Here is a 17,329-nt window from a genome sequence, read left to right as displayed (position 1 = left end):
AACATGTCTATGCATGCAGAAAACTAACTGAAATCACTTCTACACCTTCCTGATCAGGTACAAGGTCAGGTGGCACACCTAGCAATGCAGACGCCAGGTCGTGTGCCAGATCCTGGGCCGTTGACCGAGGGACCGAGGCCCACCAGCAGTCCCGGGAGCCTCCCGGCTCCTTGTGTTGCCTGTCGCTGCTCGCCGGTGGGTTTGACTGACAACACACACACACACATAATTTTCCATTTTTCTTAAAGACGGGGACTATATTAGAAATCCATTTGGCATATCATCAGGGCCGGATAAATTTTGCTTGGTATAACCTAGTTATTTCGGCTTTAACATCTGCGTGCAACTCCGGTTTAAACCTTCTCGGAGCCTGCTTATATGGTTGATAACCGGGTTTGATTGGAAACGATGTTCAACAATCGATCGGCTTAAACCTGGCATTTCATAATATTCCCAAGCAAAATAAACTCGATGCTCCTTCAATAATTGTATTAATTCTTGTTTAAACCCACGATCTAATTTAGCACTTAAAAATGTTGGCCTTGGTCCATCTCCTAAACCAATGTCTACTTCTTCTAACTCATCGGCCGACATAAACCCATGCCCTAGCTTGCCTTCTTCATCAAATTCATCATCCATTTAAAACCTCATTCTGAAGTTCCTTGAACTTTTCAAAGGTTTCAGACTTATGCTTCATCAAATGGACATAGCCATATCTAGTCAAATCATCAGTGAAAGTAATGAAGTATTGGAATCCTCCTCTAGTCGTCGTGCTCATTGGTCCGCACACATTAGTATGTATGAGTTTCAGCAAGTCCGATGCTCTCTCTGGAAAACCTATGAATGGTGTCTTGGTCATCTTGCCTAGCAAACAAGCTTCGCATGTCTCCTATGATTCAAAATCAAACGAAATTAAAAGCCCATCCGAATGGAACTTCTTCATGCGCTTATCACTTATATGACCCAAACAACAATGCCACATATAGGTAGGACTCAAATCATTAGGCAGAAGCCCTTTAGCACTTACATTACAGATAGGTGAATCATCAAGATTTAAAACAAACAGCCCATTCTTAATAGGCCCAGAAGCCACAAACATATCATTCTTAGAGATCACACAACCATTGTTTTCACTCGCAAACGGATAACCATCCATCATCAAACATGAAGGAGATATGATGTTTTGACTCAAACTAGGAACAAAATAACAATTATTCAACTCCATAATAAATCCTGATGGGAGGTGGAGTTGCATCGTCCCGACGCTCAATGCAGCAACTCTTGCATTATTGCCCACGCGGAAATCAACTTCTCCTCTTGCCACGCTTCTACTTCTTGTCAGCCCTGCATCGAATTGCAAATATGAGCAACCAATCCGGTATCAAAAACCCAAGAATTGATAAAAGAATCAGCAACCAAAATATCCATAACATAAACAATAAGGGTACCTGATGTGGAAGTACTCTTACTTCCGCGGTTCTTTAAAGAAGCCAAGTACACCTTGCAGTTTCTCTTCCAGTGACCCTTTTCATGATAGTGAAAGCACTCAGTATCAGCAGCTGGTCCAGTTCTAGTCTTAGGATTCGGGTTCGGTTTGGGGTTCTCAACCTTAGCCCTGCCCTTCTTCTTCCAAGAAATACCCTTGTTCTTGCAGTTAGGATTGTTCTGGACCGCCATCACATGGCCGCCGCCCGTGCTCTTCTTGATGTCGCTTTCTGCTGTCTTGAGCATGCCGCGTAGCTCATTCAAGCCCTTTTTAGCCCCATGCATGTGGTAGTTTGAGATGAAGTTCCCACAGCTCGACGGTAAAGACACAAGAATGAAATCACTGGCCAACTCTTGGCCAAGTGGGAAGCCCAGCTTCTCCAACCTCTGCTTGTAACCAACCATCTTGATCACATGCAGCCCCACTGTTGCGCCCTCTGCCAGCTTGCTCTCAATAAAGGCCTTGGACACATTGAACCTTTCAGTCCTGGCCTATGTTTGGAACATGTCCTGAAGCGCCACAATCATATCATGCGCCTTATGGTTTGTCTCAAACTGCATCTACAGCTCGGGTTCCATGCAAGCGAACATAAGGCAACTCACTTCAAGATTGTTGTCGCATGCTTTCTTGTAAGCATTCTTGACAGCAGCAGTTGCATCATCAGCATGCTCTTCTGGTAATGGGGTATCCAGAACGTCTTCCTTTTTCTCAACCCTGAGAACAATTCTCAGATTACGGATCCAATCCGTATAGTTAGTCCCATTCAACTTATCCTTCTCAAGGATTGAACGCAAAGTAAAAGATGTGGTGGTGCTGGGTGCCATTGATCTACAACAAAATAATAATGCAAAATACTAAGAAAAATGTATCCATGATAGACATTAAACATTTAACAGAATCTATTCCCACTAAAATCAATATCCCTCCATTGATACTTAGTGATTCAAGACCCACAACTATCAAGTCGACTAGTGAGCTTTAGCATCACCGCTAGAAGACAGGTAGATCGGTAAGCAACTCTTTGCTAATTATATCACATATGACTCTTGTTGTTCGGTGACATCTCTATGTCTCGGCTCCCAACTTTTATGCCCCAAGGTCCTTAACCGTTAAGATGACCTTGTTTAAGATTACCAACCCTTTATGCGTGTAAGTATCCCATACAAACTCATCAAGTCAAGGAAAACTAGTGGCACTCTAATTTTATAGACCCACCACTAATTGTACAGGATGCACAATGGAGCAAGGTTTAGTTGGAAGGGCATTTAAACTTAAACATTGCGAGTGATCGATCAGTCTACTTCTACCATATGCAGAAAACACATTATCGCATGTAGAAGTAAAACGATAAGAATGGCAAACACATAGTTGTGAATCAGTATGGCCCATATTCACATGGTCATCTCCATCTCCATAGAATCTATCCACCATGATGATCTCCATCTCCATGTTCCATGTGCGCCATCCTCCAAGTGACGAGTCCTCCAAGAACTATAACTACCGAAATCTAGTTACATTGTCGGATCGGATCATCACAGGTTGGCACGCAGGCAATTACACAAATTGGCAATACAATTGGCTCCTGCCGTATTGCATTACTCATGACATGCAGGTCATGAAAATTACATACATGCATCACATACACATAAGGGTCATACCGATCACACATGATCGTGCAAAAACAAGTTAGGTGCAACAACGTCTAAACTTCGAACGCCCGAAACTCCATGTTCCAAGTGGATTTTGGGACAGTGAAAATATGAAAGCCATTGAATTTCATGCGTAAAATTTTCTTTAGAAGAATTTTCATATAAAATTTGCCTCAATCCGAGTTCGTAAGCAAAAGTTATGGCTGTTTTACTAAATAGCATGTTTCTGTAACTTCCTCAACCCGATAGCAGATCCAATCTGCCACTCCACGCATCATATGCATCTGGTGATTCATCCTAGGCTTCAATTCGACCAATCTCATTGATCTCCGCCTACTTTGACTGGGTTTACATGTATCACTTAACTTCGATGGCGGATACCCAACTGGTAGGAGTATGTCGTTACATGACCATCGTAGCGAGGACACGAAACAGGATTAGGGTTTTACCTACATCCACACATATCTCCATATGCACACATCCGAACCTATAACAAAGCAGCTAAGACTCTGATACCACTGAAGGGATATGAGGTGAGCTACGCTATCGATAAACACAATTTCCCCCCGCTTAAACCAGAAAAACTGTTATTATAGATCACGAAATTACCACTAGACGCGTGGGTGCGGAACTTCTGTAGTGCGTCGGGATAGTGCAGTCGGTCGCCGCCAGTGCAGTTGCAAGACCTCCTCACGTGCAGCTCATCCTCGTGCAGCAGATGCAGCACCTCCAAGGTATCCACACATACGGGGAAGAAGCGTCGCACTCCAGACTGCTAGATCTGCGAGGGCAACCATGGGCGTGGGTGTGGGAACAGGCGGCTGCCAGCAGGCGTGGAATTAGGGTTAGCCACTCCATGCACCCCCACCCCTTCTTTTATAGGCACCCACTAATGGGCTTCCTAACCGAGGCCCATTAGTACACCTAAGCAAAGTCTAATTCGGATCATATCCTCATTAGGCTTCCAGCCCCTTAAGTGTGTGACCTTATGGGCTTACGCGCGAACAGACATGGCCCGAGTACTCCTACTCGACCAATAGTTAACAGCAGCCTCTAGCAAGACGTGTCAACTCCTATGCGCGTACAAAGATCATATCAGACGAGTCATCACAATCTCATATACATACTATTCCCTTTGCCTCACGATATTTGGTCTAGCTCCACGATGACCTCTCTTTCTTGATGTCGTGATCCAGAATCCTTGGTTAACACTTAACCCTAGTACGGCTATGCATTTTTTGATCCAATCACTCGAGGGGCCCAGAGATATCTATCTCAAGCAGAGAGGGGCAAGTTCCATCTTCACTGTCCATGTCTCATATCATGCTTCTTGACAAACCCGAGAACCACCTTTATGACTACCTAGTTACAAAGTAGCGTTTGATGGCTCCTAAGTAGGTCGGTTCACATCTTGAGTACATGCGACAATCTCAGGTCTAAGGACACATCGTACACATTGTGTAATGAGAAATCACTATTTCTCGAGTTGGGTCGGTCCAGCCTCATGTCATACATGCACCCACATTATTAGTTTGATATCTCCATATCTATGACTTGTGAAACATAGTCATCAACTAATGCATGTGCTAGTCTAATATTCATGTGTGTCCATACATGAACTCCGACTAGAAACAACTTTAGAATAACCATACAAGTAAAGAGTCTCAAAAACAATTCACATAATTGCCAACAATACAAGTTGTCTTTCATAGATATTCAATGAACACATAATACATCATGGATACAACAAAATATAATCATCTTTATGATTATCTCTAGGGCATATTTCTAACAGGTGCATCGGCCGTAGCAATGCTGACAGTTGTATTGACCAATACTACTTCGATGTCGTCTCCTTGCCACTGGATAAGGCATTATCGATGCTTTTACCGCCAGCCTACCTAGGGATACCCTAAGGTACGCTACAAAGAATCCCTTAATACATGACGGATTAATTTCGTCACGAATTAAAAAAAATTTCACAAAACCATGATTATGACGGTTTTGCATAATGTCATGTAATGGGCATCACGGATTGTTATTGGTGACGATTTCGCAAAACAGTCATGAATTGCCTCAATCTGTGACATTTCCCGATCGTCACAAAATGAGCTCGAGCCCACGCAACCCAGCCCAAAGCCCAAAATTAGTGACAAAAAAAACATCACAGATTGTTGCCACATGGACACTGACATGGCATACATGCTATCATCCAACATGGGCTTGAAATCTAGCCCATGAACTTATAAGAAATTTTTGGCCTATATTATAGTTCAGCTTGACGAATGTAGCCCAATATAAAATTTAGCCCATTTGTTAATTCATCTCAAATCTGGCCCAATTATTAGCTCATGCGTAAAAGTAACCCATATCAATTTATACAAATTTCATTTCAACACATTTAAAAAGCCTCATTCTGCCCAAAACAACATACAACAGAAAATTAATATGTTACTTCAACCATACATCTAATATAGCACCACAAACATCATGTTTGGTGTCCAATGTCACTTGAACACACAAACAACAAAATATTACAGCATGAGTCACACATGATGAAGCACCAAAACCAGAATGGAATGTTTCCACTTTAACAAAAGAGGTTTTAACAAAAGCTATGTCAAATCTAACTTGCCACATACCATCCAATTCAACTAACTTGGTTGAATTTTACTTAACAAAAGTTGAAGCTTCTTCATGTCCGCTTCCACCTCAGCTTGCCTCTTCTTCATCTCCTCTTGCTCCCTAACCCTTAACTCTTCTCTTTCCTGCATTTGTTTTGACAACACATCAAGTTGCTCACGTTGGATGTTGACAACAGATCGAAGGTCTGTATTTGCCCTCTTCTCCGCTTCAAGTTGTGCTGCAATATTTCTTACACTAGACCTAGGACAAGAATTTTGTATGCCCACATTTTGAAGGAACATATTTTTCCTTGTATTCTCAGCAAGAACATCTGCTACAACTTTTGTCACAGACATTTGTCCTTCACATTCTACTGGTGTAGAGAACTTGTTTTCCATTTGAGTCTAGCATGCAAGAAACAAACATGGTTAGTGATCAGAAAACCTTCAAATATGCATTAGAAATAAAATTCTTTGAATGACAATGACTTACTATAGCTTGCTGCACATTAGATGAGTAGCATTTCTTTTTCTTGCTATAGTGGCACTCTTTAAAAAATCCAATGCATCAAGTTCTTGGTCATTGTATTTATCTCCCTAGAAAAAAAATACAGCAATAAGAATGTGCAGCAGTAATTAATTTCTGTTGGAATTCATATGAGCAGCAAGTACTTTGATCAAAACACTTTACTCATGTGTATACAAAGATACATCTTACAACTAGTGCATTTGATCAGGAACTTGTTCACAAGTTAGCAAATAGATTAATCCAAAATAGCTACTTTTGACTGCATTAGCAGATATACTTTTCTCATATTAATCAATAAATCATAAGGCTACAAGTAAAGACATGTAACATACCAAATTTTCCACATGAACTTGGTAACTACGAGAGCCGGTTGTTTGATGGTATATAACATGGGTTCGATTCTCTTTGTTCTTTTGAGATATCTCCTACAACAGTTATAAAGTAAATGTAAGCAACATGAATGTCCAAGATTTCAGTTTTTAGAAAGAAACATACCATCCCTTTTGGAGTTTTCCAATATTCCACAAGTTCATTCCACTCTTGATCAGTCATCGATCTGATTGGAGATGTTTTTGGCACCAAATGTAGCAGAAAAGGATTAAAGTACTTTTTCTTGAGCCGATGTCGTTGTTGCCGAACTGCATTCTTCATCATTTGGTTACAACCATTTTGAACTGAAGTGTCACTCGTGTTGATGTCAAACTTTGCCTATTCAAGTGAATGTATATATTAGATATGTACTTATGATTATGTCAAACCTTGAAGGAAAAAAAAGAGTACAAAGGAATGAGAGAACTACTATCTTAGATAACCTAGACATGCCAATATAGATGACAATGAAGAAAGTAAAGCTATCATGGAGGAATGATGATATTTATACATCAATTCAAAATGGTGTAAAACTACCATCTTATATAATCATTCAAATGATGCTACATTAAGTAGTGTTGAAAAAAATATGCAAGTAAATAGTGACCAATTTTCAAAGTGGTGGAAGGTGGAGAATGCACTTACACTAAGTCTTCCTGTAAATACTTTAAATAGGCCTATTTTTTTCTTGTATTCCTTCCAATGCTTCAACACCGGCACATGATTTCTAACTGCAATGTTGCATTTAGTTGCAAACTTAGCAGCAACAAGTGGTGCCATGGGCCTTATCTTCCCTTCAGGAATGACAACTTGCAATTTTCCACGCAAAGCTCGATTAATCCTATAGAGACCATGTCCCATATTGGTTCCCCTTTCCCATCGATCATTTTCACCTAGTTGTACATCTGCACAGAAGTTGAAATTGTTGAGATGGATAGTGCATGGATCCAAGATTAGCAAGCAATGGCCAATTGAAAGCAAAACCAAACTGGTAATTCATAAAATCACCTTCATTGAGCATCTGGTTGTTGTCATCATCAACTTCATCTCCATTTGTCATGTTGCCATCAGCTTGGACATGCCCATTATCTGAAAGATGGTAGACATAAGAATGCATTCATTATCTAAAGAAACTAACAGAATGGTTGTTGCAAATCATCACCTTCATTGCATGCATAGTTCTGCCCACCAAGAGGAGCAACAACATGACCTTCATCGGCGACGTTGGTGTTCTCATCCAAGTGCGCAGGGCCACCAGCTGGAATAAACTACAGCTAGTGAGTGCAGTTATCATACAATTAATAGTATAGAATGGCAATAAGAAACATAGAACTAGCCTCCAACAGTAGCCTGTTTGTGGCCATCAATGTTGACACTTGGTGCAAGAGTTGCATCCACTTGGGCAGTGTGTTTTTTTGACCTTGTATTTTTGGTACATTCTGGCTCTACAAGAACTCGCTTAGAGCAAAGTTTGATTGCACCAACAGACTTGCAGGCAGTTGTAATGTTACGTTGTTTGGAGCCCTTCATGAAATAGAAGTGTGAATCAATCAATAAAGTGGAAAGATATATTTATCAAGCATCATGAAATAGAAGTTTGAATCAATCAATACCACCTTAGCATTGTCATCATCAGTGTCATCTTGTGAAGGATCATACTCAGATTCAGAGTTTTCAGTATTTTTATGACTTGGCTTATTCTTCTTATGAGAAATGGAACTTGCTTCATGAAGCTCACGACTTAAAGCATAAATTCCTAGCTCTTCTAGCCTTGCATTGTTCTGTATACATTGCATCAGGCGCTTCTGTTCATACGGATGCAATGGTGGTGGTTCTAATAAGAGATAAAACATGAACAAAATATTATTACTACGCAGCAATACTTTACTACTCATACAAAATATTGACACAAACAGAAAACATATTCAAAAGAAGACGAGTTGAGGACTGCACCCGATAGCTGAGTTCTTTTTGGATTTTTTACTCCAACCTCCCCACGACCAGGAGGCATCTTGTGATGACATGGCATAGTAAAAATAGAAAATAAGTATCAGTAATCATTTTATATCATCACTAATGTTCATATATAGCTCAGAAAATAAGGAACACATTTTTCACATGGAAGAACCCAAATACTTGTGGTAACAGAACACAAATAGCTCAGAACCAATAGACAGCAACATTGTTTTCAAACGACAGATCAAATTACAAGAGCTCCAGGATAAACTAGTTTTAATAAAAACACATAAACAAAAGAGAAATGCAGTACCAACTAATTCGATCTAACATATCCTGCCTTTATCAATAATACGAGAAGGTACCATGCGCTGCAAAATAATTTTCTAATTGGATGAATAAGCAGAACATTAAGTTACAGACAGGCAAGAAAGAAACAATATGATTTATCAGTTAAATCTAGACCACCATTAATAAACATCAGTATACAGTATGAAAAAAGCAAAAGACGATGGTCACCATACCTTTGCTGCTAGCAAGGGATGCCACCAATTCCTAGATGGAAGCACCGGTCCTCTTATTTCCAAACCTGACGAGAAGATAACAGCGTTCCTTTACTAAGATGTACAAAATAAAAAGGAAAAATTTAAGCTTTGCAGTGCAGATCCGAACACCCATGTACTTGGTCTGCGATACCTGTGCTCCTCCTCTACTCGTGCGCACCGACGAGCAGCAGAGACCAGCACAGCGCAGTGGCGTGGGAGCTGGCGACAGGAGCCCCAGGCGCTGGCCAAGCCCGGCGCAAGCGACGAGGAGGGGTGCGGTCCGGGCCACCGCCACCGCATGGATGACCGTGCGCAGGAGCCCCAGGCACGGGCCACGCCCGGCACAAGCGAGAACCAGAGGTGTGCGGGGACTGGAGAGCAGGCGGCATGTGTGCGGCAGGAGGCAGGAAGGGCGTGGCGGCACGATGGGCGGTAGGAGATGGGGATGTATCTGAGAAATGAAGTTAGGGTTAAAGACTCCATATATTTATATGGTTTCAATTTACACGCGGGACCAGAGGTGGGAAGATGAGAGTTACAGGCGGGATCAGAGGCGCGGTGAAAATTTTACAGGCGGGTGAAAATAATAATAATAATAAAAAAAAAATAAATAAATATCAAAGTACTCAAAATATTATATCATACTGATTTTATATCTAGATTTGTTGTATTAGATTACAAACTATAATTTATTATGTGTACAAATTTTATTAGAATAATCTTGCAATAATAATTGCAAAAATATTACAATTAATCCTCCAATGATAGCTAGTTGATGGTGTTTATAACACACACATAAGTTTCGCATGAACAATAGGGGTTCGTGTTGTTACAATATCTATTTTGCAATGTGAACTAACCATCAAAATGGATTAACCGTACACATGTCGAATAAAGATTAACATAATTTGAAATCACATATCTTTGAAATAAAGGGTAAGCCAATTTGGATTCACACACACTTGAATAAAGATTAACCCAATTTGAATTCACACACTCATGAATTTAGAGTGCGGAAATTTGAATTCACACATATTTGAATGAAGATTAACCTAATTTGATATCACGCACACATGAATTTAGAGTGAGCGCAATTTCATGAAAAAAAGAGTGAGGCAATTTGAACCATTTTAATTTCTTTATGCAATTCTCGACAAGGCAATGCAGTTTGTTCGGAACGGAATAACTTAGGAGATTTTCTAGAAATTTGTAAACTCAATTAATTTTTCTAAAACATAATTTCTTTAAATCTGTTCAAGTGGGGCCCACAATTCAGTCTCCTATCCGCCTCCCATCCCCAATCCCGGCATATCTCTCTCCCCGGCATATCTCTCTCCCCAATCCCGCCCTCCTGTCCGCCTCCCATCCCGCGCCGCGCCATGGCTCCCCACCACCTCCAGCTCTTCGTTGCCGCTGGCCGCTCGAACCCAGCGCGCCGCCGGCCGCTCACCCCTGGAAGCGCCCCCCCAATCCCGCTCTCCTGTCCGCCTCCCATCCCGCCCCACGCCATGGCTCCCCACCACCTCCAGCTCTTCGTTGCCGCCGGCCGCTCGAAGCCAGCGCTCCGCCGGCCGCTCGCCCCTGGAAGCACCCCCCAATCCCGCCCTCCTGTCCGCCTCCCATCCCGCACTGCGCCATGGCTCCCCACCACCTCCAGCTCGTCGTTGCCGCCGGCCGCTTGAACCCAGCGCGCCATGGTCCAGCTCTCGTGGCGCCCTAGGTGAGACGATCTGTTCCTTCTCTCCCTCTCCTCTGTCTTTCCCAATCCTTGATTGACTGATTGGTTCGGTGATTGGTTTTCTGAAGGCTAAGAATAAGCTGAGAGCGTCGAGAGCGAGGTGCGCACCAGCTCCGGCATGTTTCTGCAGAAGAAGCAGGTGAGCTATATCACACCAACTGATCTCGTTTACTATGGTCATGTTACGGGTTTGCGTTGATTCAGAGATGAAACAGCAGCTTATTTTGGTTGCTTGTGTACATGGTGGTCTTGAATAGGGAATGCACCATTAGGTAGATTGCTATTTTGTGCAGGTGTTCTCAACCAGCAACCTGAAGCAGTGGTGTTCCCAGGTGCTGTTCCCACAACCGTGATGTGGTCTTCCCAGGAGTGTGCTGTGGTGTTCTGAACCAGGAACCTGAAGCTCTTTAGATCACAAAGAATTAAATGGCACCTGAAGCAGCAAGGATTTGTCATTCTGTTCTTGAGAGCAATGTAAAATAATATACATGTACAGATTTGTTGTAATCCTGATACTCTTGAGAGGAATGTTAAATAAAGTGTCATTCTGGTTTCAGTTTACATCAGAATCCTGATACAGTTGACAGCAACAGAATGAAAATAGATGCAGTTATGTCATTCTGATACAAACAAATAAACTTGGAATATCCTGATACAAGTTTTAATTTACATCAAAATGAATAGATACATCTGAATTGAGCATGGTCCATTCTGATGAATGTCACAACTAAACATTACAAATGTCATTTCACAACTAAATGTATCAAACTGGACACGAAGATGGTCTGAAAATTGTCCAACTAGAATTGGCTATTCATCATCACTATCAACCTCATTTGCGACTCCTCCTTCAGCTTCACTGCAATACTCCAAAATTGTGTCATCATCTTCTTCTTGTTCACTATCACTCTCATGCACTTCTAGGCCTTTTGCTTTTATTAACTTTGCAATTTCAGCAGCTTCAAAAATAAGGCCTTGTTCATCATCTCTACTTAAAGGCTTTTCATAGATAATGTCTGAAACTGTTTGCCGGCTATCATTCTCTTCACAACACTCATCTTCTTGATATGCAGGAGCATTATATTGTGTAGTTTCAATTTCACTCACATTGTAAAGATGCCTACGGTGAAATGACTGGACAACATACCAGTTTTTACCGAACTTTGTGTCCGGTAAATAGAAGACCTGCCTTGCTTGAGTGGCCAAAATAAACGAATCATTCTTGTACCATAGACTTCCAATATTGATGCTTTTAAAAAAACCATCATCCTTAAGTGCAGTCCTCTTCCCATCCAATTTAAACCAATCACATTTAAGAAAAACTACTGATCTCTCATAAAAGTTATATTCTAACTGAATAATCTCCCTTAAGGTTTCAAAAAAATTAATTTTTTTCGCCGTTATGTGTACCTCTTGTCATGACTCCACTATTTTGTGTCTTTCGATGCTTGTCACGGTCAAGGGTGTTAAACCTCACACCATTCACTATGCATGAGGAGTATTTTCTAACTCTTAAATCAGGACCACAAGCCAATGAAAATAGATCATCGTCAACCTCTTCTTGATTCATATTCCGCAACCTTAGGATCTGCCCAATACAACACACATATATCAGATTCTGTAGCCCAAAAATATAGCCTAAAAGATCTAAATGACAACTAACATGGTTCCTGAACCAAGTCTGAAATCCTTGCCGCAATGTTCTTTCAATGTCAGGTGTCCCTGCTCCCTCTAATTCATCCATAAATATTCTGCAATTTAAAAAATGAAGATAGCAAATGTTAAATTCAAAGATAACATGTAAACTAAAGATATAATAAAGAACATACCTCATATATTTCTCAACCTGACTACAATTGTTTAGAATATACCACACCATTTGATCAATGGCAGTATCATCATATACAAGTTCAATTGCAGAGGTGAAATTAACTCCATGCCCAAAAACATCAACGCTATAGGCATCCTCATTAGAAAAACCTTTATTTCTTGGTTCCCGATTAAATCTTGTTTCAACATCATCCATGTACCTAGAGCAAAACGTCAAGCACTCATCTGCAATATATGCCTCAGCAATTGAGCCTTTTGGCCACGCCCTATTCCTTACATAGCGCTTTAAAGTATACAACCGCCTTTCAATTGGGTACATCCAACCATATTGCACAGGACCTCGCAGCAATGCTTCATCAGGTAGATGTACAGCTAAGTGCACCATCACATCAAAGAAAGCCGGGGGAAATATTTTCTCAAGCTTCACCAAAATTATTGGGATTTCTTTCTTCATTTCAGCCAACACATCCTTGTTAAGAGTTTTGCTGCACAATTCCCTGAAAATTTTCCCCAACTCCGCTAACGCTTCATAAATATCCTTGTCCAAAAGCCCTCTCATGGCAGCTGGTAATAATATTTGCAAAAGAATGTGACAATCATGTGTTTTGAGCCCTTGTAACTTGGTTCCCTCAGTACTTAAACATCTTGATATGTTGGAGGCAAATCCATCTGGAAACTTCACCTCTCGCAAAAATTCACAAAAGGCCTTCTTTTGTTGTGTGGACAAAGTATATCTTGCACGAGGCATCTCACATGAATCTCCTTTCTCCTTAAATTGCAGCTCCTTCCTAATACCCAAATCTTTCAGATCTAGTCTAGCTTTAACCGTGTCCTTTGTCTTCCCAGGTATATTAAGAATTGTCCCAATCAAGTTCTCACATATGTTTTTCTCGATATGCATGACATCAAGATTATGTCTCAATTTCAAATTCTTCCAATATGGTATCTTCCATAAACTAACCATCCGACTCCAAATTACTACATGATCCTTGTCCATATTAGAATGCTTCCTTTTCCTACTTTCTTCTTGCTTTCCAGTACTTCCTTGTTGCTTTCCAGGCCTGACATGTTTAACTCTCTCCAATTCAGCCATCAACTCTTCTATAGAGAATTTACTGGGGGGGTCATTGCTTTCATGAAGGCCAACAAATTCATTATTTCTACGCAAACGATGTCCCACCGAAACAAAGCAAAAATGTCCAAAATAACCAATTTTGCTCCGTAGTCTGTAAGAAAGAGGGTGCTTGTCACAATGAGTACATGCGAAATAGCCTTTTGTTGTACGCCCTGAAAGAGTGCTCAAAGCTGGGTAATCGTGGATGCACCATAAAACTGCAGCACGAAGGTTAAACTTTTTTCCACTTACAGCATCATAAGTACGTACACCTATCCAAAGCTCAAGCAAATCTTCAATAAGAGGCTCTAAGAATACATCAAAATCCTTTCCAGGTGATGCGGGACCAGGAATAAGCAAAGACATCATGAAATTTGATTCATCCATGCACGCCCAAGGTGAAAGATTGTATGGCACAACAAATGCAGGCCACATGCTATATTTAGTGTTCTTTTCTGAAAAAGGGTTAAACCCATCGGTAGCTAGGCCAAGTCTAAGGTTTCTTGCATCTTTTGCAAAATCAGCATATACTCTATCAAAATCTTGCCATGCCTCACCATCAGCTGGGTGACTCATTTCCTTTTCCTTAGGATTTCGCTTTAGCTTGTGCAATTGTGCTTGTTCTTCTGATTCTTTGTTCACAAACATCCTCTGTAGCCTCGGTATCAACGGAAAATGTCGTAACACTTTCTGTGGGATCTTCTTTCTTTCAGCATCAACCCATCTTCAGAGACCACAAACAGGGCAATCGTCAAGCTTGGCATATTTCTTTCTGAAGAGCACACAATTATTGTAACACACATGTATTGATTCATACCCAAGACCTAATTTCTTTAAAAGAGTCTTTGCTTCATAATATGATTTAGGGAGCGTATTGCATTCTGGGAAAGCTTCAGCCAAAAGCTTTAATATTGCAGAAAAAGCAGAATTGCAGATCCTATACAATGACTTCATATGAAGAAGCTTTACCACAAAGGACAACTTCGAAAATTTGGTACAACCTGGATAAAGCTGACCCTTCGCCTGTTTCATCACTATTTTGAAAAACAACTCCTTATCACTAGATTCTGCATCATTCTCATTTTCCCCATCTTCTTCATCTTTCTCTGCAGTGTGTAGGTCTTGTAGCAACCCGTTCAAATTACCATCATCATGGTTGTCATGTTCAGTCATACTGATACCTAACTCATTAGCAGAATGCTCATTACCATATACATCAATGTTCTCTCCATGATGAATCCATCGAGTATAGGTACTTTCCATGCCATTCATCAATATATGCCTCTCCACAAGAGTTTGATGTTGATACCTCTGATTAAGGCATCTACTGCAAGGGCATAAAAATTTTTCATCCTCACCAAATTTCTCATGAATAAAGCTCATAAATACTTTGACACCATTGATGTAATCTTGAGAGAACAGTCTAGCATGCACCCAACTTCTATCCATCTAATCAAGCATTGCAAAGAAACTTAAATCAACAAATCTGCCTCAGGATAAGAAAGCTAAATGCATATATAGGTCACAGTTATTAAAGAAAAAATACCTTGGCTATCCAACATTATGCAGAGCAAGCAATCTAAAGATCATCTTAGGTACATTCCTGGATTTGCATTTAGAAGCCCACCAACTGCAATTAAAATTGTTATAAAATTCAGTAAAAAAACTAATTGTATGCAAACAATTGAAATGCTAAATCAATAACGAGCTTTTAATTAACTAATTTGTAGGACAAAACATGGGGAATCTCACCCCTGCCTACCGCTGGCTGCTGCCCTACCCTGCTGCTGCTGGCTGCTGCCCTGCGCCTGCTGTTGCTGGAGAGTCCGGAGAGTCTGGAGAGAGAGGCCCCTGCCCTGCACTTGCTGCTGCTGCCTGCTGCCGCTGCCGGCGTGCTGGAGACGGAGAGGCCGCCTGCTCCTGCTGGAGACCGGCCCCTGCTGCTGCTGCCCGCCTTCTGGAGAGGCGCGAGCGGCGAGCTAGACCATGAGAGGGCAGCCGAAGCAGCGTGAGGTTGGCAGGGACGGTGGTTCGCCGGCTCGCCGCCACCAGCGTTGGGCAGCTGCCTGTGCGAGAGGAACAGGGTGCAGCATCGTGAGATTCAGGGAGCGGAGCATTCTGGTCGATTAGGCCTTAGGGTTAAAGAGCAGAATAGAAATGTATAAGTGTAATTAGTACATCACTTGTTAAACAAACGAGCTGTGGTTCAGCGGTTAGTTGTTTACCTTCATTTTCAAGTGGTTGTGGGTTCGATTCTCGGCTATGCTGAGTTTTTTGCTTGATGTCTCAATTTTTCTAGTTTAGTTTAAATAAAGTACTAAAACAAACTTGGTCCTTCTTTCAAAAGAAATTTGGTGGAGTTCGAGTGGTAGATGATTCGAATCCTTCCTGAGTCAATTTCTGTTTTTATATTCCCGACTTATTTGAGAGTGTGTTTAGACCAACAACCAAAATAAATTTTGTAATCTTAAATTTTTTTAATTTCTTCAATTTGTAACACGAATATGTTAAATATATAATGAATCAAACAATATAATGGGCTTAATCTTGAATTAAGCACACAATGACGAATTCATATTCGTCACCACTATATTACTTTAGGTGGGCAAAGCCATGACGTTTTCAAGTTAGGATTATGATGGTTTCGTGCATTTCGTCATAAATTATGGGCCTAGAAGCCCACCATTGAAAATCTGTGATGGAAAATTGATAATCGTCACTAATGGTATTGAATTTTTGACGTTTTGTCAATACGTCATCGCAAATCCGTCACAGATTAAAGGATTTCTTGTAGTGGTAGGAGATTATTTGGTGAGAGACCATCGGATCTAGAATTTGAAGGTAAAAATAGGACACAAGATATAGATTTAGACAGGTTCGGGCTGTCAGAGTAGGGTAATACCGTACAACCTGTGTGGTGGTTTGTATTGGATTAGGTTGGTTATCTTTTGGAGGGGCCTCTGCCCGACCTTATATAGTCTAGGGGGATAGGGTTACAGATATCCTAGCCAGATACAAACTTAGGAGTCCTACCCGAGTGCTACTCGGGTAGTTTCCTTCTGTTCCAACTAGTCCTACTCGTGCCCGAGTAGCTTACAATAGGTATAATGTATGGGACATGCCCCATCACTTATTCTAGAATATTAATGCCACATGCGCAGTCCTGTGGCCTCGGGTCTGATAAGCCCCTGAGCTCTTCATAGCCGAGTACTGCAGGCTTTCGAGTACTTCTAGAGCCGTCTTCTAGTTCTTCTGAAACTCCATCTTGAAGTTGTCTTCCAAGTACTTCTTTGGCTGCCTCGAGGCTGTGAGGTACTCATGCTCGATTAGTATTAAGTCTTTTCTTTACATGGCGTGCGATGAAAATTGTACTCCATATGGAGTAGCGCATGAGGCTTAGGCTGAATTGAAGAAGCACGCTGAGGGTCAGATTAGTCTTGAATCTTTTGGTATTTATCTTCCAAATAAATTTGAAAAATAAGCCATTGT

General features: G+C 41.1%; 1 protein-coding gene, 1 long non-coding RNA gene and 1 pseudogene across 2 annotated transcripts; 1 reads left to right on the top strand and 2 right to left on the bottom strand.

The window, feature by feature from the left end:
• Nucleotides 1–5,552: 5,552 nt before the first annotated feature.
• Nucleotides 5,553–9,596, bottom strand: LOC112889781 (annotated as a pseudogene).
• Nucleotides 9,597–10,468: 872 nt separating this feature from the next.
• Nucleotides 10,469–11,457, top strand: LOC112891136. Its single transcript, XR_003228417.1, has 2 exons — nucleotides 10,469–10,878; nucleotides 10,965–11,457. It is a non-coding gene; the product is annotated as an uncharacterized LOC112891136 (long non-coding RNA).
• A 52-nt stretch (nucleotides 11,458–11,509) lies between these two features.
• On the bottom strand, nucleotides 11,510–15,940 carry LOC112891135. Its single transcript, XM_025958067.1, has 7 exons — nucleotides 15,593–15,940; nucleotides 15,387–15,470; nucleotides 12,726–15,289; nucleotides 12,560–12,647; nucleotides 12,307–12,484; nucleotides 12,044–12,145; nucleotides 11,510–11,855 (listed from the first exon to the last, which is right to left on the bottom strand). Exons 3-7 carry the CDS (start codon nucleotides 14,486–14,488, stop codon nucleotides 11,707–11,709), a joined length of 2,280 nt encoding a protein of 759 aa, XP_025813852.1. The 5' UTR covers nucleotides 14,489–15,289; nucleotides 15,387–15,470; nucleotides 15,593–15,940; the 3' UTR covers nucleotides 11,510–11,706.
• Nucleotides 15,941–17,329: the final 1,389 nt, after the last annotated feature.

The sequence above is a fragment of the Panicum hallii genome, chromosome 4, assembly GCF_002211085.1.
Source record: "Panicum hallii strain FIL2 chromosome 4, PHallii_v3.1, whole genome shotgun sequence".
NCBI lineage: Eukaryota > Viridiplantae > Streptophyta > Magnoliopsida > Poales > Poaceae > Panicum > Panicum hallii.
Note: the sequence above shows the minus strand (reverse complement) of the source record. Positions and strands in the feature narration are given on the sequence as shown.

Coding starts and splice junctions, on each gene's coding strand:
- LOC112891135 (XM_025958067.1), bottom strand. CDS start 14,488: ATGTTTGTGAACAAAGAATCAGAAGAACAAGCACAATTGCACAAGCTA. Junction 12,485..12,559: donor AGACTTGGTTCAGGAACCAT/GTTAGTTGTCAT, acceptor TGTATTGGGCAG/ATCCTAAGGTTGCGGAATAT. Junction 12,146..12,306: donor TAGTGGAGTCATGACAAGAG/GTACACATAACG, acceptor TTTTTTTAAAAG/CATCAATATTGGAAGTCTAT.